The 22,385-nt window shown below is 49.1% G+C and overlaps 1 protein-coding gene across 2 annotated transcripts in view; it reads right to left on the bottom strand.

Annotated features, from left to right (window-relative positions):
• Positions 1 to 7,417: 7,417 nt before the first annotated feature.
• Positions 7,418 to 22,385, bottom strand: part of RFX7 (regulatory factor X7) — a 43,221-nt gene continuing 28,253 nt past the window's right edge. For both annotated transcript variants that reach the window (XM_053365382.1, XM_053365383.1), the window contains exons 4-9: positions 21,972 to 22,094; positions 16,318 to 16,434; positions 15,707 to 15,791; positions 14,449 to 14,656; positions 12,198 to 12,493; positions 7,418 to 11,125 (exon numbers count right to left, since the gene is read on the bottom strand). In XM_053365382.1, coding sequence (XP_053221357.1) covers positions 7,769 to 11,125; positions 12,198 to 12,493; positions 14,449 to 14,656; positions 15,707 to 15,791; positions 16,318 to 16,434; positions 21,972 to 22,094 — 4,186 coding nt within the window. In that variant the 3' untranslated portion in view covers positions 7,418 to 7,768. The remainder of the gene's footprint in view (positions 11,126 to 12,197; positions 12,494 to 14,448; positions 14,657 to 15,706; positions 15,792 to 16,317; positions 16,435 to 21,971; positions 22,095 to 22,385) is intronic.

The raw sequence follows: 22,385 nt of genomic DNA, 5'->3' as shown, positions 1-22,385 counted from the left end.
TTTCCCTCCTCCCTTGGCCACGCCCAGATAAGCCGGGCCGCTCGCCCCGCAGCCAATGAGATCGCCGCGCCGCCCTCCGCCGCCGCGGGAAGCTCAAGGGGATTGGAGCACGGCGAGCTGGCGCCCGCCCACCTCGCCTCCGCTCGTGTCAACAACAACCCCGCCCGCCTCACGGGCTTGGCGCCCCACCCATCCCCGTGTCCCGCCTTTTCCCCCCTCAGGGCGGGGTGGGGAGGAGCCAGGCCGAGCTCTGGAGGAGGAGCCACAAGTGGGCGTGGCCGGCGAGGTCTAGTCAGTCTCATCGCGCGCCCGGCCTCTTCTTTTTGCCCGGCTTCCGAACGGGAAGCTCCGCTTGACGATATGGCCTTGGAGCTTCTGGTTGTTTGTGGGTGGGAAGCTTTAATCTGGCCTTTTGAAAAAAATTAGAGTGGGCTTTTGGATTTTTGTATGGTTTGTTTTATGCTGGTTTTATTGTGTGTGTTTGTTTGTCGTTGAGTTGCTTTTTTGGGGAGGGGGAACCAAGGGTGTCTTAATAAGTTTAATAAATAGTAATATCAATGGCCAGATGACACAACCTTGATGGTAGAAAGTGAGGAGGAGTTAAAGAACCTTTTAATGAGGGTGAAAGAGGAGAGCGCAAAATATGGTTCTAAGCTCAACATCAACAAAACGAAGATCATGGCTGCTGGTCCCATCACCTCCTGGCAAATAGAAGGGGAAGAAATGGAGGCAGTGAGAGATTTTACTTTCTTGGGCTCCATGATCACTGCAGATGGTGACAGCAGTCACAAAATTAAAAGATGCCTGCTCCTTGAGAGAAAGGCGATGGCAAACCTAGGCAGCGTCTTAAAAAGCAGAGACATCACCTTGCCAACAAAGGTCCGTATAGTTAAAGCCATGGTTTTCCCAGTAGTGATGTATGGAAGTGAGAGCTGGACCATAAAGAAGGCTGATCGCCGAAGAACTGATGCTTTTGAATTATGGTGCTGGAGGAGACTCTTGAGAGTCCCATGGACTGCAAGAAGATCAAACGCATCCATTCTTAAGGAAATTAGCCCTGAGTGCTCACTGGAAGGACAGATCCTGAAGCTGAGGCTCCAATACGTTGGCCACCTCATGAGAAGAGAAGACTCCCTGGAAAAGACCCTGATGTTGGGAAAGAGGGAGGGCACAAGGAGAAGGGGACGACAGAGGACGAGATGGTGGGACAGTGTTCTCGAAGCTACTAATATGAGTTTGACCAAACTGCGGGAGGCAGTGGAAGACAGGAGTGCCTGGCGTGTTCTGGTCCATGGGGTCACAAAGAGGCGGACACGACTAAACGACTAAACAACAATAACGGCACAGTGACTTACTTTGCAGCTAAGCGGCAGCTCCCACCAGCAGCTCTCCTGCTTGATTTCCATCCTGGGTGGGTTGTGAGGAACAGATGCAACTTATTTATTTACTTATATATTACATTTACTGGCCCAAGGTCACCCAGTGAGCTTCATGGCTGAGTGGGGATTCAAACTCTGGTCTCCCAGGTCATAGTCCCACACACTAATCATTATGCCACCCTCCCCTCCCCTCCCTTCATTTTCCTGGTGTTTCACTGGTCTTCAACTGGTGGTTTAGGACCCTCTACTGGGTCCTGGTCTGCTCTGAGGTGGGTCACAGCAGCAGCACTGTCTGTCACCATACAAATATATGGGTGCCTATGAAAAATGGTTCCCAGGTAGGAAAAGATTGAAGATGCTTTAGATTGCAAGCCCGAAGGCCGCAACTCTCTTACTACAGTGGTACCTCAGGTTAAGTACTTAATTTGTTCCGGAGGTCCGTATTTAACCTGAAACAGTTCTTAACCTGAAGCACCACTTTAACTAATGGGGCCTCCTGGTGCCACTGCGCCGCCGGAGCCCGATTTCTGTTCTCATCCTGAGGCAAAGTTCTTAACCTGAAGCACTATTTCTGGGTTAGCGGAGTCTGTAACCTGAAGCGTATGTAACCTGAAGCATATGTAACCCGAGGTAGCACTGTATTGGTTTTTTGTAAGGCAATTTTGAGAGCTTTTTCCACCCAAGTGCAGGGTAAAAACCTCCTGAAATATATACCGTATTTTTCCATCTGTAAGACACCCCATGTATGGCAACCATGTAAGACGCACCCCCTGCTCGTGGCAACCAATCGCCAGTCCACCCTCGGCACTATCCGTGTATAAGACACCCCCTAATTTTTTACATTTTTAAGGGGGGAAACATAGTCTTATACATGGGGAAATATGGTAGTTTCCCACATAATTTTTCAAAGGGTGTTTACTTTTCTATCCTAGCCTTGTACCTCCAAAATGGCAGATACGGCTCTGCCTCCACAGTGCTGTTATCTCAAGCCTGTGAGGTATGTTAGATTGAGAGTGACTGGTCCCAAGTGAGCTTCTTGGTTGGCTGCAGAATTTGGTTTCCTGGTCCCAGTGCCAGATTAAATCCCGTGGAGGCCCCTAGGCAGCTGAAATCTGGGTGGGGTGGGGCCTCATAAATGATCTCCTAATACCTATTTGTAATTTTCTTTCAATATCAAATCTGTATTATTTTGATCAGTTGTTGTGGGGCTCCGAAAAGGAGTGGGGCCCATAGGCATAGCTGTCAACTTTCCCCCTTTCTTGCCAGGAATCCTATTTGGAATAAGGGAATTTCCCTTTAAAAAAGGAAAACGTTGACAGCTATGCCCATAGGCCCTGCCTATTTGGTAATCTGGCACTGCTTGGTCCATCATGTTGGACAGTCCCCGTTAATTGTCTCACCAGCTGAAGAAGATACAGTGGTACCTCGGGTTACACACGCTTCAGGTTACATATGCTTCAGGTTACACACTCTGCTAACCCAGAAACAGTACCTCGGGTTAAGAACTTTGCTTCAGGATGAGAACAGAAATCGTGCTCCGGCGGCGCAGCGGCAGTGGGAGGCCCCATTAGCTAAAGTGGTGCTTCAGGTTAAGAACAGTTTCAGGTTAAGAACAGACCTCCGGAACGAATTAAGTACTTAACCCGAGGTACCACTGTATTGAGATGTGACTTTGTAAAGTGGGTTTTCTAGTCAGTTTTCCAGTCTTTGGACAGCCCATACCCCTCCCCCAATTAATAACCATATTTTTGGAATTGCCACAGCTCAGTAGCTGAGCATATCCCGTAATTTGCATGCAGAAGGCCTCAAGATCAATCCCTGGCATCTCTAGGTGGGGTTGAGAGAGACTTCCATCCAAAACCCTGGAAAGCTACTGCCCATCAGGTGCAGACAACACTGAGCTAGCTCAATCAGTGGTCTGATCTCCCCTGTAGCATTTCTTAACACCCCGTGTCCATGTAATAAATTGCTCCTCAAGTCCGGCTTAATATAAAATGTTTTATTGTTTCTGAAAACATTAAAAAAAAACAAATTTTGAGCACTTTCAATAAAAAATCAACTGAAATGCTACTGCAATATCCAACTACTGTCATTTCAGCAGGTACAACAGACAACAAAACACCGGGGGTTGGGGAGAGAGAGAGAGAAGAATCTGTGCACTAGATGAAAAGGTAGAGAGGGTGGTTTTTTTCTTCTTTCCTTATAGAAAGCACAAAAGTATAGTACAAGACTTTATATAAACTTCAGATGCTGCACTGCCCAAGAAACAATTTCCTTCTTTTTCAGTTCAAAAGTCAGTGCTTATTGCAATTATTTGCAAATTCTTTACTTCATGAATTCTCATGAAAAAAATTATGCCAAAAGGGTTCCCCCCCAACACCAGAGCAATAAAGATAATGAGAAAGTAACGTATTTAACAATAACTAAGCAGAATTAGTAAACGTAAAAAAAAAAAAATGTAACTAACTGGTGATTCAGCTATGCTTGTCTAGTTAGCACAGACCCAGATCTAATACAGCGCAAAAATAATAATAATGAAAAAGAGTGGGTTACAAGAGTCTACCTAGCACTGTACAAGGTAAGTCAAGAGAACACGCATGCACATCAGGTGGTCATGTATTAACATGGTGAGGCAAACAAAACAGTTCTTTTTTTTTTTCTTCCTGCTGTAAGATTCTCACGTAAGAGAATAAGAAATAGAAACATCTCATTGAGATCAATGCACATTGCTACATAAGACAAGTTACCTGTCATTTGCATGACATTTTGCCTTTTAATAATGAAACACATTAAAAAAGTTTTCTGTAGTCATTGTTTTTCTCTCTTTTTTTATAATCCGTGGGCTGTCAAATTTGTTGCATTTATCCTAAGGAATGTGCCTGCCACAGTTCAACAGAAGCCTTAGTGCAATAGCTGAACCCCACACAGTCCAACAGGCTGGCCAGCCAAATCCAAAATATATTCTTGGCAATACTGTACATGGGGGTGCAAGTTCATTCGCCTTTAGCCAAGGAGAGCAACCCTCTGAACGACTAAAATTATCATTGTTACGCAGGGGTCTTATCTGGCAGAAGGGGGCTTCCGCCTCCCCCGAAGATGGCACGCTTTGGTGTGAAGCAGGGACTTGTCTGCAGGCAGAGAGCGAAGGGGTTGCAAGCACCAGGAAGAGGGAGGGGTCCAGCAAGCTGCCCATTACAACCCCAAACACATAGAGGAAAACCGCAAAACAAGCACAGGCCAACAATACACAAAAGCCCATTTTGGGTCTAGCACCATGAAGTGTGTGTGAAAAAGTTTTGGTTCCCCAGGCCTTCCTTGCAAACCTAACTTCCATTCAATTCGCTTTTAAGTTATCGCAGAATTCCCAGAATTATCGCTTCAGTCCGATTTCAAAATTAATGTAACAGGCCTTTCTTTTATTTATTTGGGGGGGGGACGGAGAGACAAAATGATAGTGGTCACATGATAGTTTGAATGTCTCACATTTAAAACTGATTTCAATTCAGCCATCTGTAGCTTGTATCTACATTACAGTCCATGCTCAAACCTGTATCTACAATGCATCCAAGACATTTTGGGTTAAAGGTAGGTCACCGGTCAAAAAAGTGCTCCACTCTCAATTGATCTGGATGTGGGCAAGAGATCCCTGCTGGCCAATCAGGAGCATCAGACGGATGATGAAGGTGAGCAGCGCATGTACCACCCCCACACCCAGGTTGCTGCACCTTCACTACCATCACCTTAGGGACAAACCAAGAGTTCCATTCCTGGAAGGGGGCAGAGAACCCAATGGGAACCTCCACCTGCACAGCAGTAATGCCTGGGCAGGGGTGAAGGAGGCATCCCTCTCTGCCAAGGAGTGCTCAAAATATACGCCAGCATGCCTCCTTTAAGGGCCTGTGGTGTGAGAACACACACACAAACACACACAGCTATCCTGCCACCCAGGACAAAACCTAGATGGAAAGGGGAAATCTCTTGTTTGGTTTGATTCTTTGTACTTCCAGATTTTTTTATTTAATGAAAAACACGTGTGCACACACAAATCTTAAAAATTACAACCAAAAAACATGCAGAAATCAGATTTCTCTCTTTTTAAAAAACCACAATATACTGGGTGCATGTGCTGTGGAAACTTCTGGGGTACCCAGGTAAGTAGTTGCTGCTGTGCCCTCATCTCCAAAGTCAACTTTTCTATACACTGCTGCCTTAACTCCAGGAACACACAAGCAGTCAGGAAACTCCCCATGGCCCTTGCTCCCTGCCCTCCACCCCACTGACGCCAAAGGGGCTGGCTATGGCTCACATACATGGAGTAAGACGCTGGCAATCCCTGTGGGGCCTGAAATGAAGTATTGTCACAGCAATACTTCCAGCACCTTGAAGCAGAGGCACAACAACACTGGGAATACCTCCTCCTCACGAGCACATTAACCAGAACTGCTGCCCTGAAACCTTTTGCTCTGGAACTGCCCTACATGTGCCAACAATCAGGGCACAATCTACGTCTGACCGGCTGGTAGTCTCAAAAGCCTGCCATGACTGGCTGGTGCATTTTTTGTTTGCTTTGTCTCATGGGCAGCCATTTGCAATGGCTCCTCTCTCTTTCTCTGCTTCCCAGAAATATTCTGGCCCTGGCACCTTACTTGGGTTTTGGCAGGTGCAAAATGATCAGCCCACGTTACAAGAGGAGGCAAACACAGCACAAGCACCCAGGGAACAGCTTCCCGCAGCCTTGGACAATGGATCTGGCAAAAGGTTTCCCAGGTGAAGTCACAGTTCTGGCACAGATCCTTCTGCCTGAGTAAGGCCCCAGCTGGCTAATGGCTGACTGTTCTCTCTTCACAGCCCTTTGAAAGGCAATGGCCACAGTCCCCGGGCAGCTCCTGCTGGGCGCATCCGCGTGCAACAGGCGGAAATGGGGCACCAACAAACCTATGTATCTTTCCCCATCCATTTCCATTGGGTTTGTGCAGGGTAGCTTCTGAAATACATGCCATGGCATGTCTGTACCCCATGGCATCTAGTAGCACTTATGGCTCTATGAAAATTGTTCTTCCTATCAGCTTCTCAGGAAAGAGCAGAGGGGCTGCACATCAGTGAAGAGGCAACTGCTTTTCTGCACCCTCAAATGTTGTTTACAAGTGAGAATGGATGGGTTGGGGCCATTTCCACCTTAACTTCAGGTTGCCCCAATTCTGATAAATAAATAGGAAACAGAACGGAATGAAGTCTTATGAAGTATCAAGGCTCAGAATTACATTTCCTCTCAAGGATATTAAAACCAATAAAAACAGATAAGATTTTTAAGCTGAGATTTTCAAGCAACTAAAGAAGGCTAAGCACACACACACACACACACACACCCCACACACTTTCCAATAAAATTTTAGTGCTTCTTTCTCATTCCTTGATAGTTCCTATCTGTCGCTCCCCCTTTTAGCCCTTTATTGTCATTTTAAGTTGTATTGGTGTCTAAGTATAGCGTTCTCACACCGTCCACCTTCTAAGCTGTATGATCAGTTTTTACCCAAGTCTTCCTCTGCCATTATCCACAGCTGGGACCCCCACCTCTGTGGTTCTCTAACAGCAATGAAACAGAGGAGGCGATAGCGAGCCCAGAATCTTTGGGAAGCAGCCATTTAAAGTCCATCACCCAACCAAGCAACCTGTGCTGATATACACAGGGAACTCTTGCCTCCTGGACCGCTTCCCCCATTTCCTCTACAGGCTGGCTCCTCAGAGATGAGTGCAGGCCCTCCAGCGCAAGGGATGCGCCTGCATGTGCAAGGGCCCCGTGTCCACACCCAAGTGCACGTAGCCCTCTCCATCCAAGGAACACGGTTGCTGCGTGGCCTCCACTCCTTCCAGTGCAGCTTGCTTGGTAACCCAGGGAACAGCAGCCCAGCAAGGGACTCAGGGCGCCACTGGCTGAAATGAACAAAGGGAGGAGCAGCCAGGTAACACTGCTTGGGGAACTGGTGAGCCCCTTTCCTTAGCAATTTAGACTCACTACACTCTTGGAACCTCCCCGGCCACTTTTGCGACAGCAAAAAAGTGCTGTTCGGTAAGTAAAATTTTTTAAAATCTAATACTGGCTCTGGATCAGGCTGTATCCTTCAGAAAAGTCTTTAAAACGGGTAAGACTGAATATTCCCTGCTGAAGAATAGAGCAGCTGGTGGAGCAAAAGGTGTTGGTTGTTGTTGGGTGTTTTTTTGTTTTGTAAAAATGCCACAATTAAGTCATAGTCAATGTTTCTGCTGCAGGGAGGCACTTCCATTAAGACAAATACAAAGTGTCTGTCTGTCTTTTAGATACAGTGTGCTACATACATCATATTACATATATTTATTTAATTTTTTTTAAATTTTTTTTTTTAAAAAAAGATTCAACCCAACATTTCAACAGCAGGATGGTCCTTGCTCTCCATCCAATCGAAACCTGCCGAAGTCATTGAGTTAATGGACTCGTTGCAGATCTGCTGGAAAAAGGGATCGTTCTTTAATTCTTCCAGTGTTGCTTCATCGTCCTGGCCCTGCTGGTGAGCCGGGTCAAAGAGCAGGTTTGCGTCCAGCGTGTTCAAATCATTAATGCTGCCCGAGAGCTCGGAAGCCAACCTAATGTCATTGGAGAAGACGGAGGCCACGTTGCTGAGATCAGAAGCCACCTGGTTGGCCAGCTGCTGGCTGCTCTGGAGGCTGCCCTCATCCAGGAAGTCTTTCACGGTGCTGCTGAAATCCAGCTGTTGCTGCTTCTGCTGCTCCTCCTCCTCCTCCAGAGGCTCCGATTGTGCTTGGTTATCTCCGGGAGCAAAAGGGATGCGATCGGCGCTGCTGCTCTTCGTGAGGTAACTTGGTGTTTGGAATTCGAAAACCGAAGGGCTGGGACTGAGCACGTTCTGGCCGTTGGCACTCGGAAACGTGGAAGAGGAAGTTTCTAAAATCTGGGTCAGGTTCATCCTGGCTGTGTAGTTGGAGGGCATGTTGTTGATCCCCAGGCCCCTCACCGCGTCATCGTTATCCGAATCGAGCTTGTTCAGCAAGACATTTGTTATCTTCTTAGAATTCGCCTGCTTCTGAGGAGGCGGGAAAGCCGTCTGCATCATGACGGTCAAGGGGACTGACTGGCTCCTCTGCGCAAGGCTGCTGGCACTCGCGTCCGCGTGGACGGCGCTGAACGTGTTGTGGACTTCCGGAGTGACGGGGCTGCCGAAGGGCGCTGCGGTCGCGGCCGTCGTCGTGCTGGAGCGCAGCACATTGCCAGCAGGGCAAGCGGTGCTCCCACTGAGATTGCGCTGGCGGTGGACGGCAGGGCTGACGCTCCGGCACCTGAAGCTGCTGTTATGGGAGGAGCCCGCCCCTTTGCTGTCGAGGGGCGCAGGCACAGCGAAGCCCTCCTGCTTGCTGATGGGAGAGACAGGAGTCACGCGGCCAAAATGGGCGTCGTGGTGCCGCGGCTGAGACTGGTAGGACTGGCCGGGGACGGCGAAGGCGTGGGGCTTCCTGAAGCGGTCTTCCACCAGCTCCTGGTAGCTTGGGAGGATCCCATGGCTGGAGACGGGCGGGTTGCTCACTCCGCTGTACCCGGCGTTCATCCACTCCAGCTTGGTTTTGTCGGGGTGCGTGGCCATGGGCCGCTGCATGGGCTTGACGGGGCTGCTGGAGACGATGCTAGCGTCATGGTAGGCCATGCTGGAGCTGATGGGCGTGAAGGCAAAGGGGTTCCTGCATTCCACGGGGCTCGGCGGGACGCTGCTGCTGCAGTTGGAATGGGGCGTGCCGATGGGCGTGTGCCGGCTGCTCCCCAGGGCACTGTCGACGGGCGTTGTCTGAGCCATCCTGGAGCAGGGGCTCTCTCGCGACACGCCCTGCGATCCCGCAATGAGTTCGGACGTCGGAGTGGGCGTAGGAGTAGGTGTCGGGGTGGGCGTGGGCGTTGGGGTGTGGACAGGGGTGCCGCTGTTGTGGATCGGGTGGTAGAAGTGGGCGCTGCTCGCATGAGAGGACAAGGATGCCCCCTGGGCCGCCCCCTGGCTCTGGAGGGCCATGCCCAGGGAGCTCCCGTACAGGTGAGAGCTGTTCATGGACATCTGCTCCTCCATGAGCACCAGCTCCTCCACGATGCTGTCCTGGGTCAGGTCGTCGTCGAAGGAGAAGAAGTTCTCGTTGGACTGCGAGGCGGCATCCTCAAACTCCTTGAGCTCCGGCTGCAAAGCTAACTGGCTTGGTGCCTGCGCTTGCAGCTGCTGCTCCAGAGAGGGCTCTGGCCCCTGGCTCTGCACCTGCTGGCCATAGGCAGCTGTCTGCTGGAGCCCTTCAAAGTGCACTGGCTCCCAGACAGACTTCGGCAAGGCCTCTGAGCCGCCAGCGTGTTCTGTGAGAGCCATAACACCCACGTCCTCCTGCAGCGGCTGCTGCTCGCAGTTCAGAGGGGCAAAGTCGGAACTCTTTGCAAGATGCTGCCATATGTTGGGGCTAAAGCCGTCACTGGGCTGGGAACTGCTTTCTAAGACAAACACGTTCCCTTCCAACTTCACTTTGATGTCTGAAGAGGAGTCTGCCAGCTGCTGCCCTAAAGTGGGATCGCTGGAGTCAAGAACAAGGTCGGCGTCCAGGGGGCAAGTGGTCACTAAGCTGCTGGGCACCGCAGAATGGACTTTGATGGTCACCTTGCCAGGCACCTGCACAAGTGCTGCAGCCCCTTCGCTCTTGGCCACAGCCACCACTCTCTGCTGCACTTTCTTCACACCTCCCGCTTTTGGGGCTTCTGTGCTGGCTGCAGAGACCTGCCCCACAGAGAGCTTCTTGACTGGGGGGCCCTGGGAGTCTGTAAAGGCAGATGGCAGCCGCTTCCTTGGGCTTTTAGCACACACTTTGTCACCACCGGGAGGCACAGGGATGCTGGTGCCAGAGAAGGTCTGCATAGCAACCGAGGGAGTGATCGTGCCAGGGCTGATCTCCAATGTGGGAACAGGGCGGGATTCAGTGGGCTGGGCAAGGCTTTTCCTTCCTGCTTCCTCGGCTCTCGTGTCACAGCCCTGGACACATTTCCTGTCTCCGCGGACCTCCTCAGCTTGACCTTTCCACAGTTCTGCTTCACCTTTCCTCTGCTGCCCAACTGAGGTGCTCAGAGCAACCTTTGCAACTTTAGAGGCATCTGAGTTCTCTTGGCACCGCAGCACTGTCTCCTCCAGGGCTGCCTCTGGCTCCATTTTGACCTCAACTGAAGACGCAGAGGGAGCCAGGCCTCCTGCTGCTGCTCCTCCACTGCCACCAGCTTTCGGCCCTGGAGACTGAAGCGAAACGACGGACCCATTCTGAATCTGCGGGACAGTCCTCAGCTCATCGGCTGCTCCGGAACCGCTGACCACTGAAGGCGTGTGCTTGACCGGCGTGCTGCCGGCACTGCTGCTGCTGCTTGGAGCGAGGGAGATGGTGGTCATTTTCACCACGTTCATGTGCTGAGCAGGGACAACGGTCTTGATGGGGCTGCTTGTGAACAGCACTGTCGTTGGGGATCGGATGGTGAGGGCACTGGTGTTGGCAGGCTTGGGCAGGATCTGAGGGTAGCGGTGCCTGGCAGAACGATCACCCACAGGGCTGGCGGGAACATTCTGGGGGGTCTTTGGTGACTGCTTGACCGACTGCATATGCTGGGTGACCACTTGGACATTGAGCGGGAGAACTTTGCCATCGGCTGAACCCACAGGACTAGGCGACGTCACCAACTGCCGGGTCCTCGGCACCTGTTGGGGGAGGGAAATGAGGTTCCAGTTACTCCTCTTATAAAACCAGTCACCCAGCAAAACTAAACAGATTGAATTTGGTCTACAAAAGGCAAGTCTCCTTCCTGTCCACTTCCACTACTTCCTGTTTGACACAGCCCCCCACCCTACAATCTCCCATGCTCTATGTTTTTTTACTCTCTAACCCACTCATGTCGATCAAAATTCAACTCCTGCAGCTTCCAAACACATCTGTCTCTTCCCCATTCTCAAAAAAAGGCTTCCTCAACACCTCCTGCCTCACCAACTATTGTCCAAACTCTTACAGTGGGCTCTCCACTGATACGCATCTTTCGTCCACTCTGCTGCACTGACAGTCCACAACCCTCACAAAATCACCAAGGATCTCTTTATTGCCACCGTCAAACTTCCATGTGACTCCCTGTGGCTGCCACATGTTGATTCTCAGCTGCACCTTTTCCCTACCTCTCTACCTGCCTTATTCCACTTTTTCAGCAAGGGAGACTCCTCCCCTCCCTCTTCACCCCCAAACTTCCTGTTCTCTCTCCCCCCCCCCCCGACCGTCGGGTGACCTCACCAAGGAACAAAAAATGAGAGCATAGCTGCATTTCCCAATTGTCAGGGATCTTGCAAGGTACATGAAAGCACAGGGCCACAGGCGCAAACCTGCATAAAATCCGTAAATGCTAGTTTATTATTTATAGATTCACGCTTTAAATGTCACAGAAGGCCAAGCCAGATAATTTCCTGATCCAAATTACACTAGAAAAGTTCTACAATAAATCTGCACCCCACCCTCGGATCACCCCAAATCACTTTCGCTTCCATTTGTTTAACCCCATTTAATTTCCAAAAAACCCTGCTACAAATCAGTTCAATTCCTTCTGTGTATTCCCCCCAAATAAATCTCCAGAGAAAATAGATTTGAATTCATCTGTCTTCCTCTACTAATCATCACACGCATTACCCAAGATAACTCCACCCCAATTTATTACCCACCTGGAAGCCCATGGGGAGGTCAGCAAAAGGTTTAGGGCCCCTGTGTCTACCAACATCCACGCCCACAGCTTACCGTTATAGGGCTGGGAACAGCAGCCACGACAATGCCAATGGGCTGAGGAGACAAGATGGCTGGGCTCCCATTGGAAAGGCTGGTGACCCCATTGCTGGCGGTGCCCTCCACCTTCTTGGCCGGGGACTCTCCTGGCAAAGGCGACTGCAGCTTCTGCTCCTGCTGCTTCTTCTGGATCTTCCGCTGCAGCTGCTGCTTTGCATCAACTGGGGAGGACAGAGTCTTCACCTGGGGCTGGAAGGAATTGCTTTCTGCGGTTGGGACAAAAGCCGAAGGCTGGGGGATCCCTTTGATTCCTGGAAAAGATGAGGAGAAGGGTGGGTAAGGCAGGCCTGCCATTTGAGCACCTACACCAGCCTTCCTGCTGTGTTGGACCAGAACTCCCATCAGCCCCAGCCAGCTCAGTCATACGATGCTGTGGCTGATGGGAGTTGTAGTCCCAAATGGCAGGGGGGCACCAGCATGGGAAACGATGGCCCACACAATCCTCAGCCGAGCTCTTCAGACGCAGTTCGGATTCACTTGCACAGGAGGAGAGGGTTGTGCCCTCAGGTACCTGGAGGAGCACAACACCAGGCTTATCAGCAACACCACAACTGCAAAAGCCACACAGTCTGCTTAACCACAACAACTATTGTCCAAGTTCAAAGGCGGTCGTTGTGACTGCTGGTCAGCTGCTGCAGTAACCTCCTTTAAAGGTGTGCATTTGGCACTACAGTGGTGCCTCGCAAGACGAAATTAATTCGTTCCACGAGTCTTTTCGTCTTGCGCGGTTTTTTGTCTTGCGAAGCACGGTCCGTCGCAACTGCACCTCTTCAAGCGGCTTTAAGAAAAAAGGAAACAAACTCGCAAGACGTTTTCGTCTTGCGAAGCAAGCCCATAGGGAAAATCGTCTTGTGAAGCAACTCAAAAAACGAAAAACTCTTTCGTCTTGCGAGTTTTTCGTCTTGCGAGGTACCACTGTAATCAGCTGACTGGTGCAGGGTGTGTGCCTTCAAAGGGTCTTGCTTTAACCCTCGGCTAAGGTAAGGAACTCCCAGTGAGGAGCCCCACTTGAATTGGGAGCTCACATTAAGCTTCCAGTTATCCCTCTGTAGTCTTGGACATACCTGCCCCACCTATGACATCACACAGGCATGGTTTGTGGGGAAACACCTCATGAGCCAAGCTGGGACCTGTGCCAGGCCTAACTGGGCCCAAAGGCCGGGAGCTTCCCACTGTTGCCTAAGAACACCTCAAATGCCTGGCAGGAGGTGGCAGTGAATAAATTTTGTAAGGTCCCCAGCCGACACATCTCTGTGAGACGCAAGTCTCCTCCTTGTATACAGAAATGAAAACAGAAGTTGTAAAATGGAAATAACAACAACTAAACGATTGTAAAGTCCACCTGCTGCAGGAGTCTGTAGGCCCTCCTGTATTGCAACCAGATAGCTGGTGGGTCTTTCAATGGTGCAGAGTTAGGCCTGTTCCCCCCCCCCACGCTGAGTCATTGCTGCAGCTCCAGACAAGAGACCAAACATTTCCCAGGCAGATAAGAGATGCTTGCATGCCAAGTGGCACACGGACTTTCAGGAGAAAAGGCCTTCCTCAGACTGCACTGCTTCCGGTCATACAGTGGGGAAATATTTAACAATAAAATACCCTGCATACAGAAAACTCACCTATCAGGTGAAATAGCAGGATCCCACTGCAGGGACTGTACCACCCTCAGTTTAATATAGGAAGGAATTTGTCCCAAGTGGCCCCCTTGTTAAAGTTTCTTTCTTTAAGAAGTACTTCCAAACCGCTAATATGTTTAATATTTCTAAGCAGTGTACAGGATAATGGAACTCTAACTACTCTCTCTCTCTCTCTCTCTCTCTCTCTCTCTCACACACACACACACACACACACACACACACACAGAGAGAGAGAGAGAGAGAGAGAGAGAGAGAGAGAGAGAGACAGACAGACAGACAGACACAGACAGACAGACAGACAGACAACATGCAATAATCCTTGGAGCCAGTGCATAGAAAACTCTGCTCCCCAAACCGGATTACTGACAGGCCAACAAGAATGAACCAAAAGTCCCAAAATGCCTTTTCAAGAGAAATCTGATGAGATTTCAGCATGGGACCACCACACTCATATTTATAGCAGGGGAATATGAACCCTCCAACCCCGCCCCCTTATAACATGGAAAACGTCAAGAGTTTTTCTCCTCCCAGGAACAGCACATCAAGTGGTGCACTAAGCCAAACCTCCTCACCTGCCGGGGCACCAGCCATCACGGTTAAAGCTGCCATTGATTTAGTGCCTATGTAGTGGCTTTTGACCAGGTAGCGGGCCAGATCCAAGACGGAATCGAAGGGCTGGCTCAGCACTTTCTGGGCCCACTGGCAGACCAGCTGGCAGGCAGCTGACACCACCTCTTCGTCGGCACTCTGCAGGTGCCCAGAGGACTCTGCCCCTTCCAGCTGAAACAAAAACAAAAAGGAGACCCTGAGCAACAGCAACAACTTCACTATAGTACGTGAAAAGTACACAGCATTTCAATCTAGCCATGGAGATTGGGGCTAGTACTGAGCTGCTGCTTAAGGAAGGCCTGAGTGAGGGTTTGCTGATACTTTGCTTCCCTTGAAAAGGATTCACTATTTTTGCCACAAGCTCCATGGTGTCCCTTCCATAACACAGTAAGGTAAGTAAAAGAATTCTGGCATTATGTTGGGGTTCTTGAAGGACCTGAAGTGGGTTTTCCACTCTGATTTAGCCTTTTAAAATTATTTCAGACACTGTCATGGTGGCTCTGCAAAATTTCCTACACCTGATATAAAACATACTCTAAGCTTCAGTAACCATTTTAACAAAAGGAAATTGAAATCAGGTTTGCTCATTTCAAAAAAGTGCTTATGGAATGCCTGCGGGGAACTTCCAGATGTTGATGGTCTCAATCAGTCCCCATCAGCCAACATGGCCGATGGTTATGGATGGTGGTGATGGGAGTCTGGAGTGTGGCAACATCTGGAGGGCCCCCAAAGTTGCTCTCCCCCCAAAAAAAAGTTATGGATAAAATCTGCCCCCTCTTTTAATGCCATTTCCCACACTACTGCTTGCAGACATGAGATGGTCACATCTGCATTTGGACAGATGCAAAAATATATAGTGAAAACATGCTCTTTGTGTCTTGTGGCAGGCACCTGGCCCCAACATTTCCAAAGTGACATGCAGTATATTTCTGAAAGCAGAGGAGCTGTTCTCTTCCCACCCAATGTGTACGCGAAATGTAACAAGCTCAAGTGTCAGAGGAGTCTTTGACCTTATGGTTTACCTTGTGTTTTAAAAGGTTGTGCCTCCTTCCCATTTTACTACATAATGAAATCCCTTCGTTTTAAACATTCCAACTTCTGCAAAGCAAACCCAGTGATCTTTAATTCTGCAACGCTAAGCTGTCAGCTTTCCTTAAAGCCCTTTTCTTCTACCTAAAAGGTCTTAATCATTCTGCCCAACAGCTCAGGTGTCTACTTTACCCCATCGGCAGTTTTGTGGAAGTCAAGGTTGGGGAGTGTCGGCATCTGCACAAAAGCTTTCTTCCGAAGTCCACTATAGCAATACGTGATTTTTAAAAATTAAGGTGTAAATAATTGTAAAATTGCATTGTTTCCCTTTGCATTAAATTAACTTTCTTACACAGACCTAACATAGATACAAAGCTGATTGGTCAACAGAACGTCCTTTCTGAATTTAAGGGCAGAAATGCAGGCGTGATCCAAAAATGATCAAGGGTTAAGAGAGGAGCTCTGTCTTTCTATTGTTCCTTCCAGGCCTTCAATGGAGCCCCACTCTTATAGTGAGGCAAACTGCCCCCCTGTGCTCCCCCTACTCATGGTCAAAGCTACCTTTGCCTCACCACTGCCATTGTCTGCTTGCTCTTGCCATACAATGTCAATGAGCAAATGGCCAGTCTTCTTTCTCCTCCCTGCCCCTGTTGCTTCCTTGCAAGAGTGAAGGACAGGTGAACAAGCAGGCTGCCGCAGTGAAGAGGAGGAACAGGTCCAGGGGCATGCTACCCTTTGATGCTGGCCCTGATTTCCAGGAAAGTTAAGTGAAATGGTTTCAAAAACATTTCGACAAAGGATATTTTGATTTTCCTCTTGTGCCTAGACGGCGAGCCTTCATGTTGGGGAAGACATTCTTCATGATCTTCCCAAAGTCAGCAGCACTTAACGGATGGTATCCAAGATTGTCACAATAGCTCCTGAAACAAAAGGGAAGCAAGTAGAAATGAATGAGAGCAGGACTGGGGCAAGGCTGATACCCAGCTCTATCTCTCTTTTAAATCAGAACCAGTGAAGGCTGTGAAGGTCCTGTGTGAGTGCCTGGAGGCGGTTGGAGGATGGAGGGCAGCTAACAGATTGAGGTTGAATCCTGACAAGACAGAAGTACTGTTTTTGGTGGACAGGGGGTGGGTGGGGGTGGGGAACTCCCTGGTCCTGAATGGTGTAACTGTGCCCCTGAAGGAGCAGGTGCGCAGCCTGGGAGTCATTTTGGACTCACAGGTGTCCATGGAGGCGCAGGTCAATTCTGTGTCCAGGGCAGCTGTCTACCAGCTCCATCTGGTACGCAGGATGATACCTTACCTGCCAGTGGACTGTCTCACCAGAGTGGTGCATGCTCTAGTTATCTCCCGCTTGGACTACTGCAATGCACTCTACGTGGGGCTACCTTTGAAGGTGACTCGGAAACTGCAACTAATCCAGAATGCGTCAGCTAGACTGGTGACTGGGAGGGGCTGCTGAGACCATATAACACCGGTCTTGAAAGACCTACATTGGCTCCCAGTACGTTTCCAAGCACAATTCCAAGTGTTGGTGCTGACCTTTAAAGCCCTAAACGGCCTCAGTCCAGTATACCTGAAGGAGCGTCTCCACCCCCATCGTTCTACCCAGGCACTGAGGTCCAGCTCCGAGGGCCTTCTGGCAGTTCCCTCACTGCGAGAAGTGAGGTTACAGGGAACCAGGCAGAGGGCCTTCTCGGTAGTGGCGCCCACCCTGTGGAACGCCCTCCCATCAGATGTCAAGGAAATAAACAGCTATCCGACTTTTAGAAGACATCTGAAGGCAGCCCTGTTTAGGGAAGTTTTTAATGTTTGAAGTTTTATCTTGTTTTTAATGTTCTGTTGAAAGCCGCCCAGAGTGTCTGGGGAAACCCAGCCAGATGGGTGCAATAGAAATAATAAATAATTAGTATTAAATTATCTAGGTCAGCAAAGCAGCACTTAAGGCCAAATCCACATGTCTGGTGCTTTGGCCTTTTCCTGGAGTACCAAAGAACCAGGGTCAGCAGCCCTGGAAAAGCCAGGCTCCCTCTCAGGACAGCCCCACAGTGGCCTTAGCTGCAGGGGTCCCAGTCAGTCACAGAGGCTGCTGCCTTGCCCTGTCTCCCCCCACATGCCTACTTGGTTGGGCCTAGCCACCTGGTTGCCCAACTCTGCCTCCAGGCTACCAGCTCCACCATTTTTATGGACCACATGAATCCAGCTAGTTTGATCCCATCCCATCCCCAGGATAATTTCCCTATGAGATTGTCTAGTGACAACTTAAGCCGGCTCAGGCCAAAGGGTCCATTTGGCCCCACATTCCATTCCCGCAGTAGTCAACCGCATGTCCGCTATGATGCACTATGTCGCGGTCCTGAACACGGCAAGAAGGCTCTCCTCGTCTGCGATCACCAGCTTGTTTTCAAAGGCACATTGAGGTAGAGCACAGGCATTAGGGCCGTAGCTGTTAATAGCCTTACCCTCCATGGATTTGTCTAATCCTTTTAAAAAACCAGCCAAGTTGGTGGCCATCGCTACACCTCATAGGAGTGCATCCCATAGTTAAACTATGTGAAGAAGTACTTCCTTTTGTCTGCCCTAACATTCAGCTTCACTGGATGTCCCCAACCTTTAGTATTATGAGAGAGGCCTATCCATTCTCTGCACACCATGCATCATTTATTCACCTCATGTTTCTCCTTAGTCACCATTTCTCAAAATTTAAAAAACCCAAATGTTGTCACCATTTATTGCAAGGGAGTTGCTCCAACCCCTTAATTATTTTAGTTGCCCTTTTCTAAACCTTTTTCAGCTCTGCAATATCCTTTCAGAGGTGAGGCAACTCGAAGAGTACACAGAATTCCAGTGTGGTCTCAACCACATATATGTATAACGGCATAACGATACTGGCAGGTTTTTTTATATTTTTCTCCACATAAATTTTTGTGGAAACGTTTTCATCATACAATGAAATAAAAAGCAAACTAATCTAAATTTTAAAAAGCAAAAAACAAAAAGCCTAAAGTAAATACAAAGCCCTCTCTCAAAGGTAGAACTTAATTCTTGTCTCACCCAGAAGGGGGTGGACCTTCCCAGCTCTACCATTCCACACTCCTGTTCTGACAGTCCTTTATCAGCATTATTATCCAAAGCTTCTGTGTCTTCTTTAACCACATTATTTATCTGTTCCATTTTCATTCACCATGTTATTCATCTCAGTCCTGATTTATTTTAATTGCTCATATAGTAGTTGCTGCATGATGCCAGCAGTCAATGGGGTGCCCAACAGTGTTTCTGCCATACTGAATGTTCTTGGTTTTATTAACAATTCACTCTCCACCTTAAGATCTTAGTCTCCTTATCTCCAGACCACATTCTTTTCCCACAGTGGCATAGATAAACTAGTTTAACTTTTGCAGCCAGCACTTTCACCAAAGGGATGAAAGGTTAAAAATAAAACAAAATAAAATAAAATAAAGAGTTCTAACAGTTGGAACACCCCTTAACCGTTTAGAATCTTTCTTAGACACAAAGGATTAAAACATGCTTTCTGTTTTGCATTCAGCTATTTAATGATTGTCTCTTCTTAAGCCAGGAATCAGTTCACATTCCAGACTCAAATTTCAACCATCACTTCAGTTGTAATTTCTAACAGTCTCAAAAGTAATTAAAATAAATGGAGGTTTTGCTGGCCTTACGCCCTAAGGACTCACTCTCAGGACTACTATGAGGTGTTTGAGCAGTTCCTCTGGTCTAGGTTACTCACCCCTGTTGGGTCCCTCAAAACTTCTCAGTCTCCCAGCATTTAAAGCTGCTTTTTCAGAGAATCAGATGTTATTTTCCGTTCTCTCTGTCTTCCCAGAGAGAGTGTGACAACCAAGACTTATAGCTTGGCTATCTTTAATCACCACATAATTATCTCGAAAGAGATGCCTAGTCTGCCATCTTCCTCCCCAGAAGTCCTGGAAGTCTATTCCCTTCCTGGATCAACTTTTTCACAGCTGCTGAACACTGGACCGACACCTTCATCAAGCTATCCCCTACAACCCCAAGGTCTTGTTCCTGGTCAGTCACCTCCAGTGACCCCAGCAGCATAACTGTGAAACGAAGATTCCCCCCCCCCTCTAATGAACAATGTGCATCACTTTACACCTGTTTACACTAAATTGCATTTGCAATTTCACAGCCCATTGCCTCAGTTTGGAGAGGTTCTGTTCATCTCAAAGAGGCTTGCATATAATGGGTAAGTGTCCCTAAGTAACAGGTCTGATCCCACCCACCCCCTTTCATATTTTATAAGTATAATTTTCACAAATGTTGCACCACGTTTGGACAAGAAAGCAAAACAAGTTTTCCAAACGGTGCTCCTCCGACAGCCTACAAAAGTTTTCAGATGAACAAACAATTCAACATTTCCCGTGTGATCTTTGATTCCTGGCCAGTACATATTCCAAAGACTCTAGTCAGTCTTTTGTAATACCTGTACATAAGACCCGCAGGTAGGAAGCTTCCTGCTCCTGCATTAAGAAGGACTGGAATTGGCTAAAGCCAAGCAAAAAAAAAAGGACAAGCCTGTTCTCCCCCTCATTCACACACAGCCTTTTTTAGAAAGAGGAAACTATGCTGCCCAGATGTAACTGGCTATTGCCTTAGACTGCTAATGCACATTATATACTAACACCATAGATTGATCCATCCATATAGCTTTGGCCTGTCCCCAAATCACTGGCCTATCTAACCCAGGGTAGCCAACATGGTACTGTCGAGCTATTAATTCCCCAAAGTCCTGGTCAGTGGTATGCTCTGACTAGGCCACAGAAAGCTGCCTGCCAACTGGGAGTGCCGGGAACCGTACTTACAACCTTCAGCACACAAAGCATGTGCTCTGTCATTCATTCAGCTACAGCCCCTCCAGTGATAAGCAACCAACCTCCCCCCCCAAAAAAAAACAGGGGATCAGGCACAGGACCAAAATGAGGGCCATCTATGTTGAGTCAATCAGCTCCAAAGTGCTTTAGACTACTTTCTGGAAAAGCAGTATGCACCTTTTAAACCAGGGATGGCGAACCTATGGTCCAACATGCTGCAGGACTCCAGCTCCCATCATCCCTAGCCAAACAAGTTCCTTGGGTCATTCCACCTGCAAAGCCCGCACTCTACTACTAAGCTATAACCTGTCCCCAAAAGTCCTCCCTTCTCTTCGGAAGTGCAGCAGGAAACAGGCAGGAGTGGCAGTTCAAGTTAAGAGTGGAGGCAGGATACTACAGTACGCATCATCGCCTGCCCACACAGCCCGGATGTGACCTTTCCAGGGGAGAATCCAAGAGGCAGCTTTCCTCAGCTGCTGAGGACCACATCTCAGACACACCTGTAATGGGGACCCCCTCTGGGGGTTTCCTTGGGAAAGCCTTCAAGCAGAAGGGAAAGCGCACGGCAGAACCCACAGGGCTCCTTTAAAAGGGGGAAGAATTTCATGCCGGACTAGCAAGTGCAGAAGTGCTGTGCACAGCTTAGGGTGTGACAACCAGCACCTTATGTGGGAAGCAGCAAATGATTTTGAAAATACAAGCAGCTAATACTGTGCTATGCATAAAGCAGAGGGCATGAAACACTTCCCGTGCCCAGACAAGCACCCCACTTCCATCTAGCACATTTCGGCACTCAAATAGCTTTTACTGTTGCCCTTTGGTTCACACACACGCCAGCACTGTTGCCTCGGCCATCTACCATGCAGCCTTTGTGGGTCAAGGGATCACTTTTATAGGCCATACAACGGGGATTAATAATTTACAAAGCCACGGGAGGAGAGACGCTCGGCTACGTTTGCCAGCACACTGAACCTGAAAGCTGAACGAGCAATTCTGCCATTGTCTGGCTGAGCCCGTGCAACTCTCCTAGTGAGACAGAACCTAGCAGGAGGGCCGGCCTGCCCATGAAGAAAAGCGAAGTGTGGTCTCAGACAGCTGGGAAGGGTGCTGCTGCCACACACATGCCATGCTCTGCCCATCACTGCTGATGCCTAGGCGAGTGTGCGGCAGCAGTGGGTTCCGTGGATTGGTGTGGGGATTCCATGCTTTTTTCACAGCGCCATTTTTTTTCTCGCCGTGGGGGCCGACTTCCAGGTTGGAAGAGCGCCAAAAATAGCGTACGCGGGACAGTGAAGCGCCCATGTGCATACGCTCTTCCGACCCGGAAGAGCACTGGAAATAGCTTGAGCGCACGAGCGGGCGCAGGTGCGCACACTCCAGCCCACCGATAGGTCTGCCAGGGAGTGGACCGGCTCGGCCTCAAAAACCGTTGCCGACCCCTGCCCTCCACTATTCAAGAGGGCTCCCCCTGCCCGGCTTTGTGCAGTGCTGTTCTGCTTTGCAGCACAAGTAAGTATTTCATTGTTTAATCAGGGACACCCTCCTCCTTGATATTCTCCCAGTGCACAAGTAAACCCACCTCCCCACAATACATTTGAAAATACTCACTTGTACTCATCATACACCTCCTGCTTGGGGAGGGATGTCTCCGGGTGCTCCTCTAAGGTGTTACGGATCCAGGAGAAGGCGTGCATTTGCTGGGCGCGGCTGGATGACACAGACAGCTGATCGCTGAGCCAGGAGAAAAGAGGGTCAATTAGGACGACTTTTATTATTGCGATATTACCATCCAATGTGTACTGAATCCAAAGCAGAGAAAGGACAGACTGGCAGACTCGGGTTCCATGGAGGTTCCAATTTCAATAGATCACCTGGACTCTTAACCAATCTGCTTTCTGCAATTTTGCCTGTTGCCAACACCTCAAATATAGGTGTACTTGAGATATAAAAGGCAGAGAAAGATAATATCTAATGAACAAAAAGTTATCACCACCCACAATGACAGGGACAGCAAGGAGAGGG

Source organism: Podarcis raffonei, chromosome 14, assembly GCF_027172205.1.
Source record: "Podarcis raffonei isolate rPodRaf1 chromosome 14, rPodRaf1.pri, whole genome shotgun sequence".
NCBI lineage: Eukaryota > Metazoa > Chordata > Lepidosauria > Squamata > Lacertidae > Podarcis > Podarcis raffonei.
The sequence above is the reverse complement of the archived record's forward strand: the minus strand, read 5'-3'. Positions and strand labels throughout refer to the sequence as shown.